Below are 17,012 nucleotides of genomic sequence, written 5' to 3'. Positions count from 1 at the left end.
AAAATTCACTGCATAAAGCTTCACAGTGGTAACCACCTTCATCAACAGAAGGATTGTCTTTGATGTCCCGGGCCAAAGGGTAATAACATATATGTTAAGGCGTTAGACAATTATTGCTTCAGCAGACTTGATTTGGCAATATTGGTGGTGAACTTTTGGATAGAAGAAGAAGAAAGAAGCTTGTATGGGAGGCTGTATTTGGTTTAGAAAATAATACAGATAATGGATAGGGGTTTGTGAAGATGGTTTTACAATCTCCTTGGAGATTACTTCAACCTAGACCTTCATTTCCTCTTTGTAAAGTTCAGAAAATTTGAATAAATGGTTCTGTGGAGGGTTCTTATTCAAATGGTGGTGAGTATATATATATATATATAGAGAGCTAAAAATTTAACTACAAGACAAGCTTGGGAAGTTGACGTTTTTGTGTTCAAGAAACTTGTAGTTTAGTAATATTTTCCATTCCCCTTCTTTGTTATTGTAACTATTGAATTATTGAAAAAAGAAGTTATTGTTTCATTTCAAACTAGTAAAATTATAATATAAAATTCTTAGAGATATTATGACTCAATAGATGCAAACTTATTGCAGGGCATATACTTGTATAACAAGCAGACTAACACTAGGGTTAACTTAGAGTAATATAGTATATAAACCTTACATTGATTTCATCATAAACAAAATTTAAAATAGTAAATATTGGGTTATAGATTGACCCCATTTAAATTAATCAATTACCCAAGTTGATTAATTAGTACAAATTACATGCAAATTCAAATTAAGGTACAACCAAATCACCAAACATAGTTAAGTGCCACAAAAAATAAATTTGACATAGTGATTTGATCAAAATGGGAAAAACCATTGAAGGCAAAATCCCACCTAGTGAATTTTAGGTCACCACTCTAGAGAATCCATTAACAAGATTAGAGGTTATAGTAAAACCTACTAATCTATAAGAAAGCTCAATTGCAATCCCCAGTTGGACTACTTCTTGCAAAAGATTTATTTTTGCACGGATCTCTTATTTGTGACTAATACCACAGCAACCAGTTGATTTTTGTAGCATTTGCAATGTTCTTCAAATTATGCTTTGATGAACTAGTAGTAGCTTGGTACAAAACCTTAGCCGCATAGAACTTCATAGCAACTCTAGGTATGCATGTGTCTCTTTATGTATTTGATGATGACCATAAATATCTCTTTTATGTTCTAGAACCCTAATGCAAGGGTTTTAAGGGGAGCCAAGTCATTGTTGGTTGAAACATAAATTACTGTTTAGTTTTCCCATAGCTTGATAGATCAACATGTATCAATAAGTATTGAAGTTCTATTTTGACAGGCTTTCTTGATCAATCTTATGTCTTCAATTCATACCACTTGAATGTGTTTTTGAACATACTTAAAATTAAGACTCATATACATATAAAATTTGTTTTGACTTGGATATGTCAATACATAAATATTTGACCCGTACAATGTTTACAAATCCTAAAATAGTCTTGGAAAAATAAATAATTCATTTAATATTCTTATTAGAAATAAAAGAAACATAAGAATTACATATTTCAGAAATCTTATTAGATTCATAATAAAACTAAATGTTAAAATTGTTGGTATTGGTGACTAGTAGAAGTACTATAGCCACAATAAAATCATCAGTATTGGTGACTTTTCCTTTAGTTGAGAAGATGTTAATTGATAAACATTTTTACAAATATTAAAATTAGGAGAATGATTCTTAGTGTGTGTTTGGGTGAAGATTAAAAATTAAAATTATTTCACTATTTAGCTTATTTTTTCTACTTTTTATGGGTCCCATTGCACTTTTTGACATTATTTATGGGCTCCACTGTACTATTTCAACTAACTTTTACTTTTATCTATAGTATTTTTAACAGTAATTTTTCAATTTCAGCAATATAAGCAAAATTCAAATACACCATTTCACACATACACAAAATCACAATGCAACTTATTTTTATATAGTCATACAAATACCAACCCAAAGACCCAAAGAAGAAACTAAAACTCTAGTAGTTTCACCAATATATTACAAATAACATTACAAGATGATACAATTGGAATACTTTTAACGCATGGAAGCTTTTGACTTCCTTTATTTTAGTTCAAGATGGAAACTAACGAAGAAACTGCTAAACAATTTTGCAGTGTCAGCCATTCAGTCTACGCATCCAGCATGCTAATACACTAACATGTTAAGCATTTAAGGTTGTGGTGGAAGCATATGCAAGGAGCTCTGTGTCACTTTCAAATTTAGCCATGTCTTCCTCTTTCAAGTTAACCCATGCCTCAATTCCATCCCCACTTTTGGTGTCTATAAATATAACTACGTTCTTGAAAGGCAAGCTAACCAGACCAATCCACATGGGATTTCCCCAACCAAAATCCACTTCATACATAGGGAACTTGCACCAACTGCTGAAATTGAATGGAACTATATCTTCTTTCAGGAGATTTCCACTAGCCTTTTTGAGAAAATTCAAGTGTTGAGCGTGGTCCTGTAATTTTTTCACATACTCATTGTCGATTTTTCTTATCGCGGCTCTCACTTTGCCCACAAGGCCATTCCTTTCTTCACTAGACAGAAAGACTGTTGCAAGCCAGAAGATATTTCCAAAAGAATTTCTAGGCAATGGTGGATCCATCCTTGTTCGGAAAATTCACTGCAAAAATCATCATGTTGAGCTTTTTAGGCCCAAAGTTTTCTTGTGTAGTAGCTACATATCGGCTCCATAAAAAGACTGACAAGGCCTCAACACGGCTGGGGTGTAATGGGCATTCTAACTCTGAGCTTTCTGCGTATTTTTCTCTAAGAGCCACTATTGAAGCAGAACTAAACACAAACCTCTTTAATACAAGCTTCTCTTTTATCATACTATTTTCTGGTTGAAACCCAGATAAAGTACTGGTAGGAGGAAAGAGAGTTGATGCTTGAAATTGGGGATATATATCACTATCACCTCGAGCTGTGGCTGCCCAAGTTTTCATAAGCATGATAAAGGATGTGCCATCAGCAATCTTGTGGGAAATGCATGCACCAATGGCAATACCACCACAAGTGAAGTAGTTGGCTTGAACAGCGGAGGCAAAATGGTGCGTTCCATCAGTATCGCATGGAAGAAATTTCTTCAACTCTGCAGAATTTTGATGTGTAACAATATCTGAAAGCTTGCACTTGACTTGGGCTTCGCGATACAACACACCTTCATCATTGCAGTCTACAGTTAGATTGTCTTTAACGCGGCCAGCTAAAGGGTAGTAACGCGTTAAGACGTCAGACAATGATTGCTTGAGCACAGTAGAGAACGATTTGGTAGGATCAGTGCTGATTTTAGAATAAGCACCATTCTGTGTGTAGAAGAAGAGAAATGGAACATACATTGGGGGGGATGTTTGGTCGAGAAAGGAAAGCTGATAATAGCGAAGATGGGTGGGAGTTGGTGAAGATGGTTTGATATTCTCATTGGAGATTACTTCCAGTTCAACCTTCATTTTCTCTTGCGAAAGTGGGTTCAAATTACTTTTGAACAAGTGCTTCTATGAATGGTGCTTATGCAAATGGTGGCATCTATCTACGTATATATAAAGCTTCTGCAAATGTGCTTGACCAGGTTGGTTTGATAAGACGTGCATGGGCAAGTTATTGACCGCTTCATTTTAAATGTAATTAAATTGTCTTGTAAAAACTTTAACCTGCGAATGTACTAGGTTTGGTTCATAATTTATGATAACATTAGGAGTTCAATGTCTTTTTTACCCTTTCTATCTTTATTTATATATGGTAAAGTCTTATATTGAAGGTTATCGTCCTAGCAAAGATTTGAAAAATGAACTATGGGTTGCCGTATTAAACATTTAAACTCTTTCAATTTGCAAAAAATGGGCCAAAGAACTTATAGGTCACCAAGGTCAGTGATTCAGGGTCTTCCCTTGCCAACTTTTGTCTTTTTCTTTTTTTAACAAACATAAAGAAAAAGATTATCAATTTCATGGAAGTTTTGTTCGTTTATTTATTATGTTCTCATTTATAGCAAAATCAAACAAAATCCCAGTCATAAACAAACTCTTTACTCAAATGATACATCCCCTCTCTCTTTTACAATCTTCCGCTTCAAGTTTCAACATAAGGACTTGTCATCAAATAAAATATTTGAGATTAAATCTTCTGTCTATACTAAAACTTCAGTTGGTATCTTAATCTGATGATAAAAGACAATTATCAAGAGCAAATATCTTAGGTTTAAACTATCTCCAAAAAAAATGTTGCAACACAAAGGATTGGATTTTTTTTTTTTTTTGGGTTCAGCTTACATCTGCTTAATTTTTAACAGGACATCTCCTTTGCTTTTAATAAACTTAACAAATGGCTGAGATTAAAAAAGAAGTACGTGTCATTTTAAAAAGAAAAGGCAGACCTCCGAAGCAACAAGGCAATGGTTCCTTTAGAGTTCAATGTTGACTACCAAGATGATGAAGGGCCTCTTCAAGTCCAAGCCTCTAACTACCCCTGAAATCATTTGCCAAACTTGAGATCTTTTCCTCTATGAAGAGAAGGTTTCTTCTTTACCATGCTTTTTCCTACCTGGACACAGTTTGGTAATGCCTGCCTTAGTGACTAGGCTACATGATGTGAAGATTTCATTCTTTGCCGTGAAATCAAGGGAATTTATTTGAATTAAAGAATCGAAAAAAAAAGGAGATGTTTTCGTCAATGTCGTCTACTTTTTCACAGGACTCAAAAAGAAAAAAATATATTCATAGATGTAATCACATACAGAATTTTAACAAGTATTCCATTTTTAGCTTCAAGTCTCTATTTATGTCTTTGATTTTGGAGGTCAGTCAGCATTGATTTTTTTAATTCAATCCAAGGGAATAGCGTGGACTGATAATTTAGAAAGCAAGGCCTTGTCTCTTCTCTTTTCTTTTGAGACGGAGATTTGGCCTTTGGAATTATGCTTACCATACCATTTGATTTAAAAAAAAGAAAAAAGAAAAAAGAATAGAACGAAGAAAGGATGTGGATCCTTTTTGGACTTCTTTTTGAGTTCATCTGAAGAAGAAAAATAAAGATGTTGACGAAGATAGATCTCAAGCTTACTGCAATTTGTGTTATCCTTATGTCAGTGCGTTTTTTTCACAAAAGAAAAATAACGTAGCTTTACTTTTAATCTCAGCCGTTTGTTAAAAAATAAAGGAGATGTCTTATTAAAAATTTAACTAGAAGTAAGCCGAACCATTTTTTTTAAACCTTTCTTTTTTTGTGTGTGATTAAGTGCTGCTTATCGTTGGATTTTTATAACAAGTTGGCTGAATTTGTTATCCATATTTGCCTTCAATTCAATTGCTTCACATTTTACTTACACATGAAAGAGACAAAGAGTGCTTCACATTTTACAGAAAAGGCTTTACACGTAATTAATTCTTATTGCTTCATTTTTATTTATTTTGCTGAATGCTTTGAATAGGGATATTATATAAAAAATAAAAAAAAGTAAAAAAAATTCTCTTGATCTGCTAACTGGTCCACTCCAACCTACCAATGGCAATTTGGTTAAAATTTTAAATCTCAATCCGCCCAATCTGATCCATGCACAATCCCTTCTACTACACATCATGGCAAATTGGCAGTGGATTTTTTTCTTCAATGGGAAAATTTGAAATTGGAAGTGAAAATTACATTTTTTGAGGTAATAACTTTGCTATCATGTTGAACAAGAAGATTTTGTTGCGCATCATCTACTAATTCCAGTACGAAAATATTTCTTTTCCTTGCAATTCACTGTAAAATATCATTGCAACTTGCCTATTGTATATAGCTCTAACCTTCTCCTCCCCCAAACCAAAACGTTCAAACAAACGACGGAGTTGTAAAACTCGTAAAGAATAGGAAGTCTTAATATTAGTGATGATTTGCAAGCTAGCACGCAACTTTAAACCACGGTCGGGGTCTCAACTCACAAATATTTACCCATGGTCAGTGATTATCCAATTGGACGAAAAGCCATGAACAACTTCAATATGTACACTTTAACTATGAGGTGTGATTAGATATTGAGTAAATTAAAGGAATTTGTTTAAAAGATAAAATAACATCAATGAACTAACACAAATAGCCCTTCAAATTTTAACTAATTTTGTGTCTTCAAAATATCATTTTCTGCCATGGTAGAGGAACCCCTTCGTGGCATGAACATGTTATGAAATCAGACGTGGAGCAACTCAAACAACAGGGAACGTTCATAAGCATCAAAGCTGTACCTAGGAACTTACTTTCTTGTATTAAAGACAGCCCATTTTCCCTCAAAAAATCCCTACCACCAGCACAACGTACACAAAGTCAAGGACTCGGGCAAAACTTACATACTCCTGCTCTGGACTCTCACAAATGGGGCGAGCCTCATGGTAGGTCCCATGTATGGTCCTACTCCCTAAGTGAGAGCCCGAGGTAATATGTAAGTTTTTCCCCAAGGATTCAAGGTTCAAAGTTTATATATATATATATATATATATAAAGGTCAAGATTCAAAGAATAAAATTCAGAGTTCAAACCTACAGCAAAGGTTAAAAAAAAGGAAAGTAAAGGAAGGTAGATTAATCATACCAAAATGGGGGGAGATTTGAATGCGTGCACAACTAATAAATGGAGAAAAACTTCCCAAAATCTCTCTCTCTCTCTCTCTCTCTCTCTCTCTCAAAAACACATACATCAATACTTTCTATTTTCATGGTACGTATTAGAAAACCGGTAGCAGCTTTCGTCAATTTACTTCATATTTTAGGATAAGAATCTACTTTTCCTCTTTTAGCTAACTATTTCTTTTCACCCACATCAGATTTTATACTCTAAACACAATTTTTTTTAAATATTATTTCTTGGGTAAATTGCAAATTACACCTCTAAAGTTTGAGAGGGGTTGGATTTTACACCCTAAAGTTTCAGATTTGAATTTTACTTCTTGAAGTTTGAGGTGTTTGGATTTTACACTATGGCATTTTAAAACTTGGATTTTACCCTTTAAAATTTAGGATTTTTTGGATTTTACACCCCAAAATTCTGAAACTTTAGGATATAAAATTCAAACACTCCAAAACTTTAGAAAGTAAAATCCAAACACTTCTAAAATATAGGGGATAAAATCCAAATTTTGTAATGTCAGGATATAAAATCCAGATATCACCAAACTTCAAAGGGTAAAATCCAAAATTTGAAATTTCAAGGTATAAAATCTAATCACTCCCAAACTTTAAAGTGTAATTTGCACTTTTCCCTTATTTCTTCATTAATTTTTTATTATTTCTCTCACTTTTCTAAGCACTCACTTTTCTTTATCATAGTTACCAAGTCTCAAAAAATAATAAACAAATATTTAAAAAATAAACAACGCTCCCTAAAGAGAGAGAGAGCAACTATAATTAAAATCTATATATTGGGAAGGAACTATGTAAGCTGATGTAGTAGTTTTCTGGATTTTTTTTTCCGGTTCTGGTTACCCATATTCACCCATTATCCAATTTTAAGTAACTTGCACTTGCTACCAATTCTCATCTCAAATCTTTGTCTTCACTTGTGTTCTTCATCATGTGAAGAACAAGCAAAGGAACAAGGCCAGAAAGACAAGTTGATCGGAAAGGCTTCAGTTTATGAGTTGAGGTGATCACAACATTCCTCTCTCATAACCATTTAGTAACCAGTTAAACCAATTTGGTTTGCAGTTTTAGCAATTGAACTGTCCAGAAAGAGTACCGAATCGGGTTTAGGTTTGGTTCAAGGTTGAACTGGCCAATTCAATTCATCAATTTTTAAAACCATGCCCATTAGGTAACTTGTGAGACCCATCATGTGGCATATACGAATCCTACATATATTTCCTCAATTTTTTGTTATGTAGGATTAATATTTGCCACGTGTTAGGTCCCACATGGCACTTAACAGGATAATCATAACAAAGTTAGACAATTGGTGTTTATGAAATTGAAACCAAGCGTAGCGCTGGGCAAAATGAAACTTTTGTAACAGTAGGGGCTAGAATGAAAACTACCCCAAATGTTAGAGGCTAAAAACGAAATTTAGTGTTTTTTATAACAAGCATGTTTTGAGATGTAGTGAGCCTTAAGGTAATCTGATTATATTTAAATTTTATTTTATATTATTTTGATTTGCGGTGGTCTGACTGATTGATTTATTGTTAAAATGTTACAAGATTTTGTTGTAATCATAGACTCATAGTGAATTTCTATGAATAAAATAAAATATAACAACATTTTTGTAACAAGCATGTTTTGAGTTGTACTAAGAAGAGTTGTAAAAGAACAAAACTGTTTATGAACAACTCGAACTTGGCTTAGGAAAAAGTTTTTCATGTTTGTTTGCTTAGCAAACAAGCCAATCTCAAGCAGAAATTTAGGCTCAACTATTAAACAAGTTAAGGTCAAATAAAATAATTTGTTTGTGAACAAATTAGTGAACTAGGAAGCTTGATTTAGCTATATACAATATTATATTTTTATATGCATACTTGTCTAAAACTATAATTAAATAAACTTGAGAATAGATTGTGTAAATTTTATTTTTTTTGAGCAAATAGATTGTGTAAGTTAATTTGTAACTAGGATCACATAATATCAAAGTCGTATTCGTAGGTTATTGGTAATTTAAATAGTTTATTTATAGTAAAATTTATAGATTTTGAAAGGGTAAGAAATTTTAGTCATGGTTTTACTATAGATGAGAAAAGAATAAGTTAATCAAGTAGCTTGTGAATAAGCTCAAACTTATTTGATAAGAAAATGAAACTAATCTTCAAAATTTAATCTTGTTTGATAATGAGCTCAAGCTCAGTTAGTGTTTGACCACCAGTGGGTGTGGTACAACTGGTAGGTGACTGCTGAGGCTTCACCACATCTCAGGTTCGAGTTCTCATGAGGACTGTAATTGCAATTTCTGGAAGTCCCAGAAACCAATAGAGCCTGGGGTGTGTGTGGGTTTGGAGTTTCCGAGCTCCAGTTCGAGCTGGTGGTACCCATGGGCTTACCCAACTGTACCATAGGCGTGGGACAATGACTGCTACATGCGAGTCCCTTTTTTCTTTGTTAAAAAAAAAAAAAAAAAAAAAAAAGCTCAGTTAGTGTTTGAAATAGAATTTTTTTTTTTTTTTTAAGAATCAATTTGAAATAGAATTAAATGAAAAATCCTAATATAATCGTAATATATTATATATTATGTTAATTTGTGGTGACCGCCATTTACTGTGACAATATTATAATTTTTTTAAATTATCGTACACGTTAAAATATGTACATATATCGTTTTTACGAAACTTGTTAAAATCAAAACCCAAAAGTCAAATTCTTACAGTAGGAGGTCTACTTATTTGTCTGTTCTAATTTTCTAACTAGCTCTTTTGCACCACTTGTCTCTCTTCTTCTTTTTTTTTTTTTTTTTTTTTAATTTTAATTTTTTATTTTTTAAGATATTGTAGCACTTGTTGAATTCCTTAAATGCATTGTTTTATGAATTATTTTTAGAAACATTTTATGGGAAAATAATAAAGCAATTAATTTTGTTTACAGCTCTTTATATTTTCTATGAAAATGATGTCAAAACTTTCCTAATATGATTCATTAACAATTTCCTAAAATCACTTGTCAACATGACCCATTTAGCAAATAACAGTATTAACAGACATTAATTGGGCTTTTACAAAGGTCTAGGTGCATGTTGCAAATAGTTTGGACACCCTACGAAACACATCGACATAATTCCAAATAGTTGAAGATGCTAATAAAATTTAACACGGGCATTCTTAAAATTCTGTTTCTCAAAATCAAAATACGCCTCATGATCCATTTGTACATATTAAATTTTCAAAAGAAAACTATTAATTGACAGTAGCATGTTTATTTAATTATTTTACAAAGTAGTTAATTTTATTACACTTGAAATGAAGAGATCAAATTGCACATGTATGTATGTACATGCACGTCTTATCCAAATGATGAATTTCATTAGCAGAAGCTCTCTATATTTGTAGCAAGGTAGATACCACCATTTGCATAAGAACTGTTCACAAAGCCCTTGTTCAAAGTAGTTTGTACACCTACTTAACTTGCCAAAATATACAACAACTAATTAAATAAAACTCTTATTAAAATCATAATAGCTCCAAAAATTTGTACTACGTACTTACGTGTATATAAGGCTACTGCAACTGTGGCTCGTGCAAGTTATTGACCGCTTCATTTCTTTCAAGGTATTTTATACGTGTGTCCGTCCCAACCTATTTTTATTGTTGTTCGGGATACTACGAGTCTACGAAATCATTTTATTGTCACCAAATCCTCAATTTCTTTCAGCCACTGTCACACGTTTTCACCACACCATTATTCAGGCCAATAGCCCAACACACCAGTGTGCGACTCTCACATGTTGTCGAGAGTCGCTATATACACCAAAAATAAGATATCCTTTTTCTTGGTGAGCACATCTGCCAAGGATTTTGCCCAGATTACTTTGCCAGCAATATGCTTAATTTTTGAACCATAAGTACATAATTGTTTCGCAGCAATATGCGTAATTTCAGTTGAATGAGTCAAAATAACTTCAATGTATCCACTAGTTGCACAACGCGTATTTTTTATTTATTTATTTTTATCTTAAGATTTAGAGGGTTTTCTCAAAAAATCAGAAGAAGAAGAAGAAGATTTAGAGGGTACTATCTATTGGTAGGCCGTAGGCTTAAGCCAGATCATATTGTTTTAACTTTTCATTGAATAGAGCCAGACCATCAAGGCAAAATGGTATGGTCTCTTGGCGTTATAATAAAGATATGAGATTGAATCTTTGTGTGGGTTTAAGGGAGATGAAGGATTATTCTTTGTGTGTGGCTCACTCGTTGCACCTAAAAAAATAAAAAATAAAAAAGTAATGAGTTACGAACCTGGAAGGTTCGGAAGTGGTTTTATTTTATGAGAGCCTAGTTGTACACCATATAAATAGCCAATCTTGGCATTAATGATTAATAAGAAGAGATTATTATTTCATACCAAGTTATATATGATTAATAAGAGTGATCATTAAAAAATTTAAATTAAATAAAATTTAATAAAAATAGAACTTGAAAATATATCGATATCATTTTAAAAAAAAACGTAAATATATAAAGTTTTAAATTTTCCTTTTGTGAGTTTTCATATTTTGAAATCGTTGTATGATAGTCTTATTATCAATTCTATCAACTACATTTTCTTTAACATATACAATTAAGCAATCATTAAACTATTGATCTCCCATTCAATTACTAACACCTTGCCTAATTAAGTAACAATATAAACAAAATGCATCATCCTTATTGATGATCCATTCCAACTAATTTTTGTATTCTTCAAACTAATTAGGATTAAATTGACGCAATGCACCACTAATTTAGTTTTAGGGAAATCATGTCCAAGAGGTTGACAAAAACCTTTTTGTAAATATGCTCCTCTTCGTCCTGATCATTATGACGCAAAAATGAGACATTTTCTCATAGCCTAAGATCAGAGAAAAGATTATTCAAGTCAATATGAATTTGCTTAGAAAATGAATCTTGCAATACAAGTGATTTCCTTATAATAAATTTGTTCATAGTGCTAGCAAAAGAATAAAGGGTAAACTATAAGTTCATTCAATATATTCAACGTCGGCATTCATATGTTACATTAACCATATTCAATAAAGTATTTAGGTATTACTTTAATACATATGCATGTGTACAAAATGTATCACATAAATTCAACAAATTCAGCTAAAGACTAAAGCAGACACTAATTATCTAACTATTTGAAAAGGAAAGTTTTTAAGAAGAAAAAAAATATAGCGATTTTAAAATATGCCTTTTGAAAACACAATTTAAAAAATCACAATTAAAAATTTCATTTGGGCTCGTATTTTTTTGGGTAATTTTTGAGAAGTGCTATGTTCATAACAAATCCTAAATAGTAAGCTGTTATTGGTTCTAATTTGAATTTACCACTGAAATTACCTTTTTGTTCACTAGTAATAGTTAGTAATAACCTACCACTTAGGATTTATTTGTGAAAATATTGTAAAAATGTTGTCAACATAACATTTATCACAATATTTTGGTTCAATCTTCATTCTTCAAGGTACCAAAATTTGGACAGATCAAATTTTATTTTCAATGGGCTCAAATATTTATTTAAGTTGTTCAAGTTCTTTTTAGGGTAGTCAAAATTTTTTTCTAGGGTAGTCAACAACCCATATTAATTTTTTTTAGGTATATTAAAAAAATATCACAATATTTTGGTTCAATCTTCTAGAGACCAAAACTTTCGAGAGATCAAATTTTATTTTCAACGGGCTCAAATTTTTATTTAGGTTGTTTAAGTTTATTTTAGGGTGGTCAAAATTTTTTTCTAAGATGGTCAACAATCCATATAATTTTTTTTTTAAAGTATATATTAAAAAAAAAAATTCTTGTCAGAATGGTCATGTAACTGGAAAATTCTTAGGTACTCCTGAAGCATGGAGAAATTGGGCTTTCTCTTCTCACATTCACGTTGAATCTCACCATGAATTTAATGAGTGGACCCTACCATGAATGTGAGAGGAATGCCCGCTTTGATTATTATATATATTTGTTGCAAACATGAAGTAGAGTGAAATGATATAATCCATAATTATTTCATTTGTAAAATATTTACATTTCAACTTTTTTATATAATATATTATACATAAATGATAAAACATTAGTTTTTGGATCAAAAGGAAACTAATATATATATATATATAACACAGAAATCCAAATGGTAAATAATATATACATAACATAGGATTTAGGGATTTTTTTTTCTAAATAGGATTTAGGTGTGTTAAGAAGAAGAAGAAGAAGAAGAAAGGCATAACTTCATCTAATGGTAGGAGTCTTCGAAATATAAATCCCCAAAAAAAAAAATTGTGAAAAATTCAAACAAGGCATAACTTCATCTTAATTTTTTTTTTTTTTTTTTGAGGAAACTAATTTTGTCTTATGGATGTACACCACTGTAAGTTTTTTATTAAAAAAAAAAAAAAATTTCCCTCTCCTTATGTGTGTTAAAAATACTTGGTATTAAAAAAAAAAAAAAGTGTCTATATACATTGGGAAAAAGGGGAAAATGTTAGATTTATTTCTAGAAAAACTAGTGCATTTAAATTGGATGTCTGAAATCCTGGAGTAATTTAGGGTTGCCCTTTTTTTTTTTTTTTTTTTTCAGATTTTTATATTTGCTTGTCCTTGATTAATTAATTTGTTTTCTTTATTTGAAAAAAGAAATTCTATTTTTAATTCTTTGGGATGTGTTTTCTGGCACAAAGAATTACTATTATTCTTTTATTGTTATTTACAATTACCACACACACACACACACACACACACACATATATATATATCCTTGGCACAAATACTAATAAAATTACGGCAAGTTGATGGAGGCAATATTTTTAAGGCAATAGGTGCCTGGAGCCTTAACAAAAAATAATAATAAAATAAAATAAAATAACACATAGGTACAGAATATCTATGGCACTAAAATAATATCAGAATACCACCTATCCAAAAAAAAAAAAAAATCTGAATGGTGGAAATATGTGGATGCTTTCTTAATCATGTTCAGATTTGCATAGTTAATTCCATTGCCTTAAAATATTGTCCAATTTTAGAGCCTCAGAGAAAAGATAGTTATTCATTTCTATCCCCACACATTTTTTCCTTCAAAGTTTTAAATTTGATCACTACAAAGTACTAATTTTTTATTTATTCCTTTGATGATTATGCAGATGCCAAGGGGTGTCCCAGCTGCAACAGTTGCAATAAACAATGCTACCAAGTACCAATACAGGTTTCCTCTCTTCCCTCTGTGGAAGTAACGCAAAACTTTGTGTTGGGTATGAAACCAAGAAAAAAAAAAAAAAAAAAAACTTTAGGCCATAAGTCTTGCATAAGCTGATTCTGGAATAATATCAAGAAGACACAAGGAATGATGGTTGGAGTCTTATTTGAATCCATAAGTACATAACTGCTTTGCCAGACATATGTATGATTTTTGTGAGTTTGACACACTATGGAAGTTCAAGTTTGGAGAACACATTTTGACAGCAAAATTTGGAATTAACTAAAGGATATGTCCAAAGCGGATCAATATATGTAGGATGAATGAAAAAATGTGTTAACAGAAAAAAGTTAAAAGTGAGCATGGAACTGGCAATTATGCTTCAGTTTTGAGAGATCAAGAAGGAAAGGAAGTACAGAAAACAGAGGGCTTATATCATAGTCTATTCTTGTTATAGATTGGAATATATCATAGTCTATTCTTGTTATTCTTCTGGATAAAAGCTTGGAGAATCTTACACACTGCAAATTTCTTGGAGAGGTTACCTCTAGTCCTGGCAGGTCATATTATTTTCTTGTACCCTGCGATATTGTAACTTGTTCAAAGTTAGATCTGGTGATTAATCTAAAAGATATTAGCAGGCCCGTCCAATTTTAATTGAAACTAGCATGCCCATGTTGTTTTCACATGTCAATGAACAGAGACGGACCATCAAGGCATATTGGCATAGTCTCATGGCGTTATAGTAAATATAAGAGATTGAACCTTGATCATTATTTACTGGCTGGGTAAATTTAAGGGAGATGAAGGATTATTGTGTGTATAGCCCACCTGTTGCATCTATAAAACAAAGGACAGAGAAAAAGGTGCCGAACTTCGAAGGCTAGGAAGTGATATTAGTACACAGTACAGTACAGAAGCTTCCCAATATATTTTATTTTTATGAGCCCAATTTTTTAAAACATATAAATAGCCAATCTTGACATTCATGATTAAAGAATAATGATTATTATTTATCAAATACTAGGTCATAATTAAGTAATTAATATAGACCCTTATGTTGAACGTGTGTATTGACTAATCTACCCTTCATGATTGAAAATATATTAAAATAATTAGAAATTCATAATTATTACATTTATAAAATGTTTATACTTCAAGTTTATTTATTTATTTTAATTACACATAAAATGACAAATACTATACATTTAACACAGAATTTCAAATAGTAAATATATACAACTATTATTGTCGTGTAGCTAGGGTTGTTACAACTTGCAAATTACAATTGTGCCGTCCCTAGGTTCTTAAAATTTTTGTATTTGAAATCTTTTTTATTTTGGCTAATGACAGCAGCCAATGAAGAAATTCACATGAAATAATTTTCTAGTTACAATGAGCTTTTTGTCACTTCCGAATTTGGCCATATCTTCCTCTTTCAAGTTTATCCATGCCTCCACCCCATCCCCATTTTCGGTGTCTACAAACACAATTACAATCTTTAAAGGCAAGCTAACCCGACCAACCCACAAAGGCTTTCCCACCCGAAATCATCATATATAGGAAACCTACACAACCCGGTGAAATTTAAGAAAACCATATCTTGTGTGTCATGGCTTTTCCACTTATTTCTTTGTGACAATCAAAGTGTTTACTACCTCGTGGCTTTTTCATATAATTGATCCTTGTTGATTTTTCTTAATGCATCTCTCGACTTGCCCACAATGCCATACCAGTCTTCCACAAGTTCATTGCGCACCATAAAATTCACCGCAAGAAGCGCTATATGAAGCCTTTGTCTGTGCTTCACAGTGGTAACCACCTTCATCAACAGAAGAAGATGAACCCAAAAGTTCACCACCAACAATAAGATGTTAAGGCGTTCGAAAATGATTGCTTAAGCAGACTTGATTTGGCAATATTATTGGTGGTGAACTTTTGGGTAGAAGAAGATGAAAGAAGCATGTATGGGAGGCTGTATTAATTTGGTTTTGAAAGGAAAGCCGATAATACAGAAGATGGATAGGGGTTTGTGAAGATAGTTTTATCATCTCCTTGGAGATTACTTCAACCTAGGCCTTCATTTCCTCATTGTAAAGTTTTGTAAAGTTGTGACTTACAACTCTATTTTATGTTGGCTTTAATTCTATGTCAAATTTGATTGCAATTCTATTCAATCATTTCCTTGTATTTTTGTGGTATTTAATGTAAGGGCTGTGTGTGAGACTTTGGTGAAGAATCTGTGAAGATATGGATTTTGCGGCTTGCTCGCGAATGCTAACCCACAAAACAAGTAATGTGAGAAGCAGATGCTGGAATTTGAAGAGTCCTTGACAAGCTAAATTTCGCGAGTCATTGGCGACTCAAGCCAAGTCACGAGTGACTGCGGAACTTATTGCTTGATTATTTTTTAGTGTGCTTTTTCCCATTCTTTACCAATACTATATGAACCCTCATTACTCACGAAATATAAGAAGAAGGAGTATTTACAAGAAACTTATGAAAGAGAAAACCCTAGGCAAAACACTTGAGAGTTAGATATTGTTTACCCACAATCCTCTATATCATTTCTCTAAAGTTTTCATTTACTCCCACCTCTCCATCTACACATCCTTAAGAGATTCTTAGCCTAATCACTTACCTCGGGGAAAATAGTTAACTAACTTTTTTTTTCTAACTATCTAGTTAGTTGTTCCAGTTTCTAAACTATATTATTTACTAGCATTTCGAGTCTTTTAGACTCGATTTTGGCCTATAAATCGAGTTTTAAAGACTCGATTTCTATGGTCTGATGTGGCATATTTTTCCACGTGGAGACCACCTAAAAATCGAGTCTTAGAGACTCGATTTACAATTCAAAAAAATTTGAAAAAGTTTCCAGTCTCCAAGTCTCCCATGCACAAGCCAAAATACCCAAAAAAAAAAAAAAAAACAATCAGATCACAGAGAGGAAAAGAATCCAGAAAAGATCATTCATCAGTGAAGGAAAAAAAAAAAAATCCAGAAACAGGCGGCCTGGGCTCGCGAGGCCTGACCGGATCAGAGAGAGAGAAACTGAGAAAGAGCTCGCGCGAGCCGGGGCCGCGGGCCCAGGCGCCTCGCGCGGCCTGAGCTGC

At 32.4% G+C, this 17,012-nt stretch overlaps 1 protein-coding gene across 1 annotated transcript; it reads right to left on the bottom strand.

Annotated features, from left to right (window-relative positions):
* Positions 1-1,963: 1,963 nt before the first annotated feature.
* Positions 1,964-3,594, bottom strand: LOC112038476 (stemmadenine O-acetyltransferase). The gene is given in 2 exon segments (XM_024071282.2): positions 1,964-2,666; positions 2,668-3,594. Coding segments are annotated over 2 exon segments (1,296 nt in total). The 5' UTR covers positions 3,517-3,594; the 3' UTR covers positions 1,964-2,219.
* Positions 3,595-17,012: the final 13,418 nt, after the last annotated feature.

This window comes from Quercus suber, unplaced genomic scaffold (assembly GCF_002906115.3).
Source record: "Quercus suber isolate HL8 unplaced genomic scaffold, Cork oak 2.0 scaffold_89, whole genome shotgun sequence".
Taxonomy (NCBI): Eukaryota; Viridiplantae; Streptophyta; class Magnoliopsida; order Fagales; family Fagaceae; genus Quercus; species Quercus suber.
This window is presented reverse-complemented; position numbering and strand designations above follow the sequence as displayed.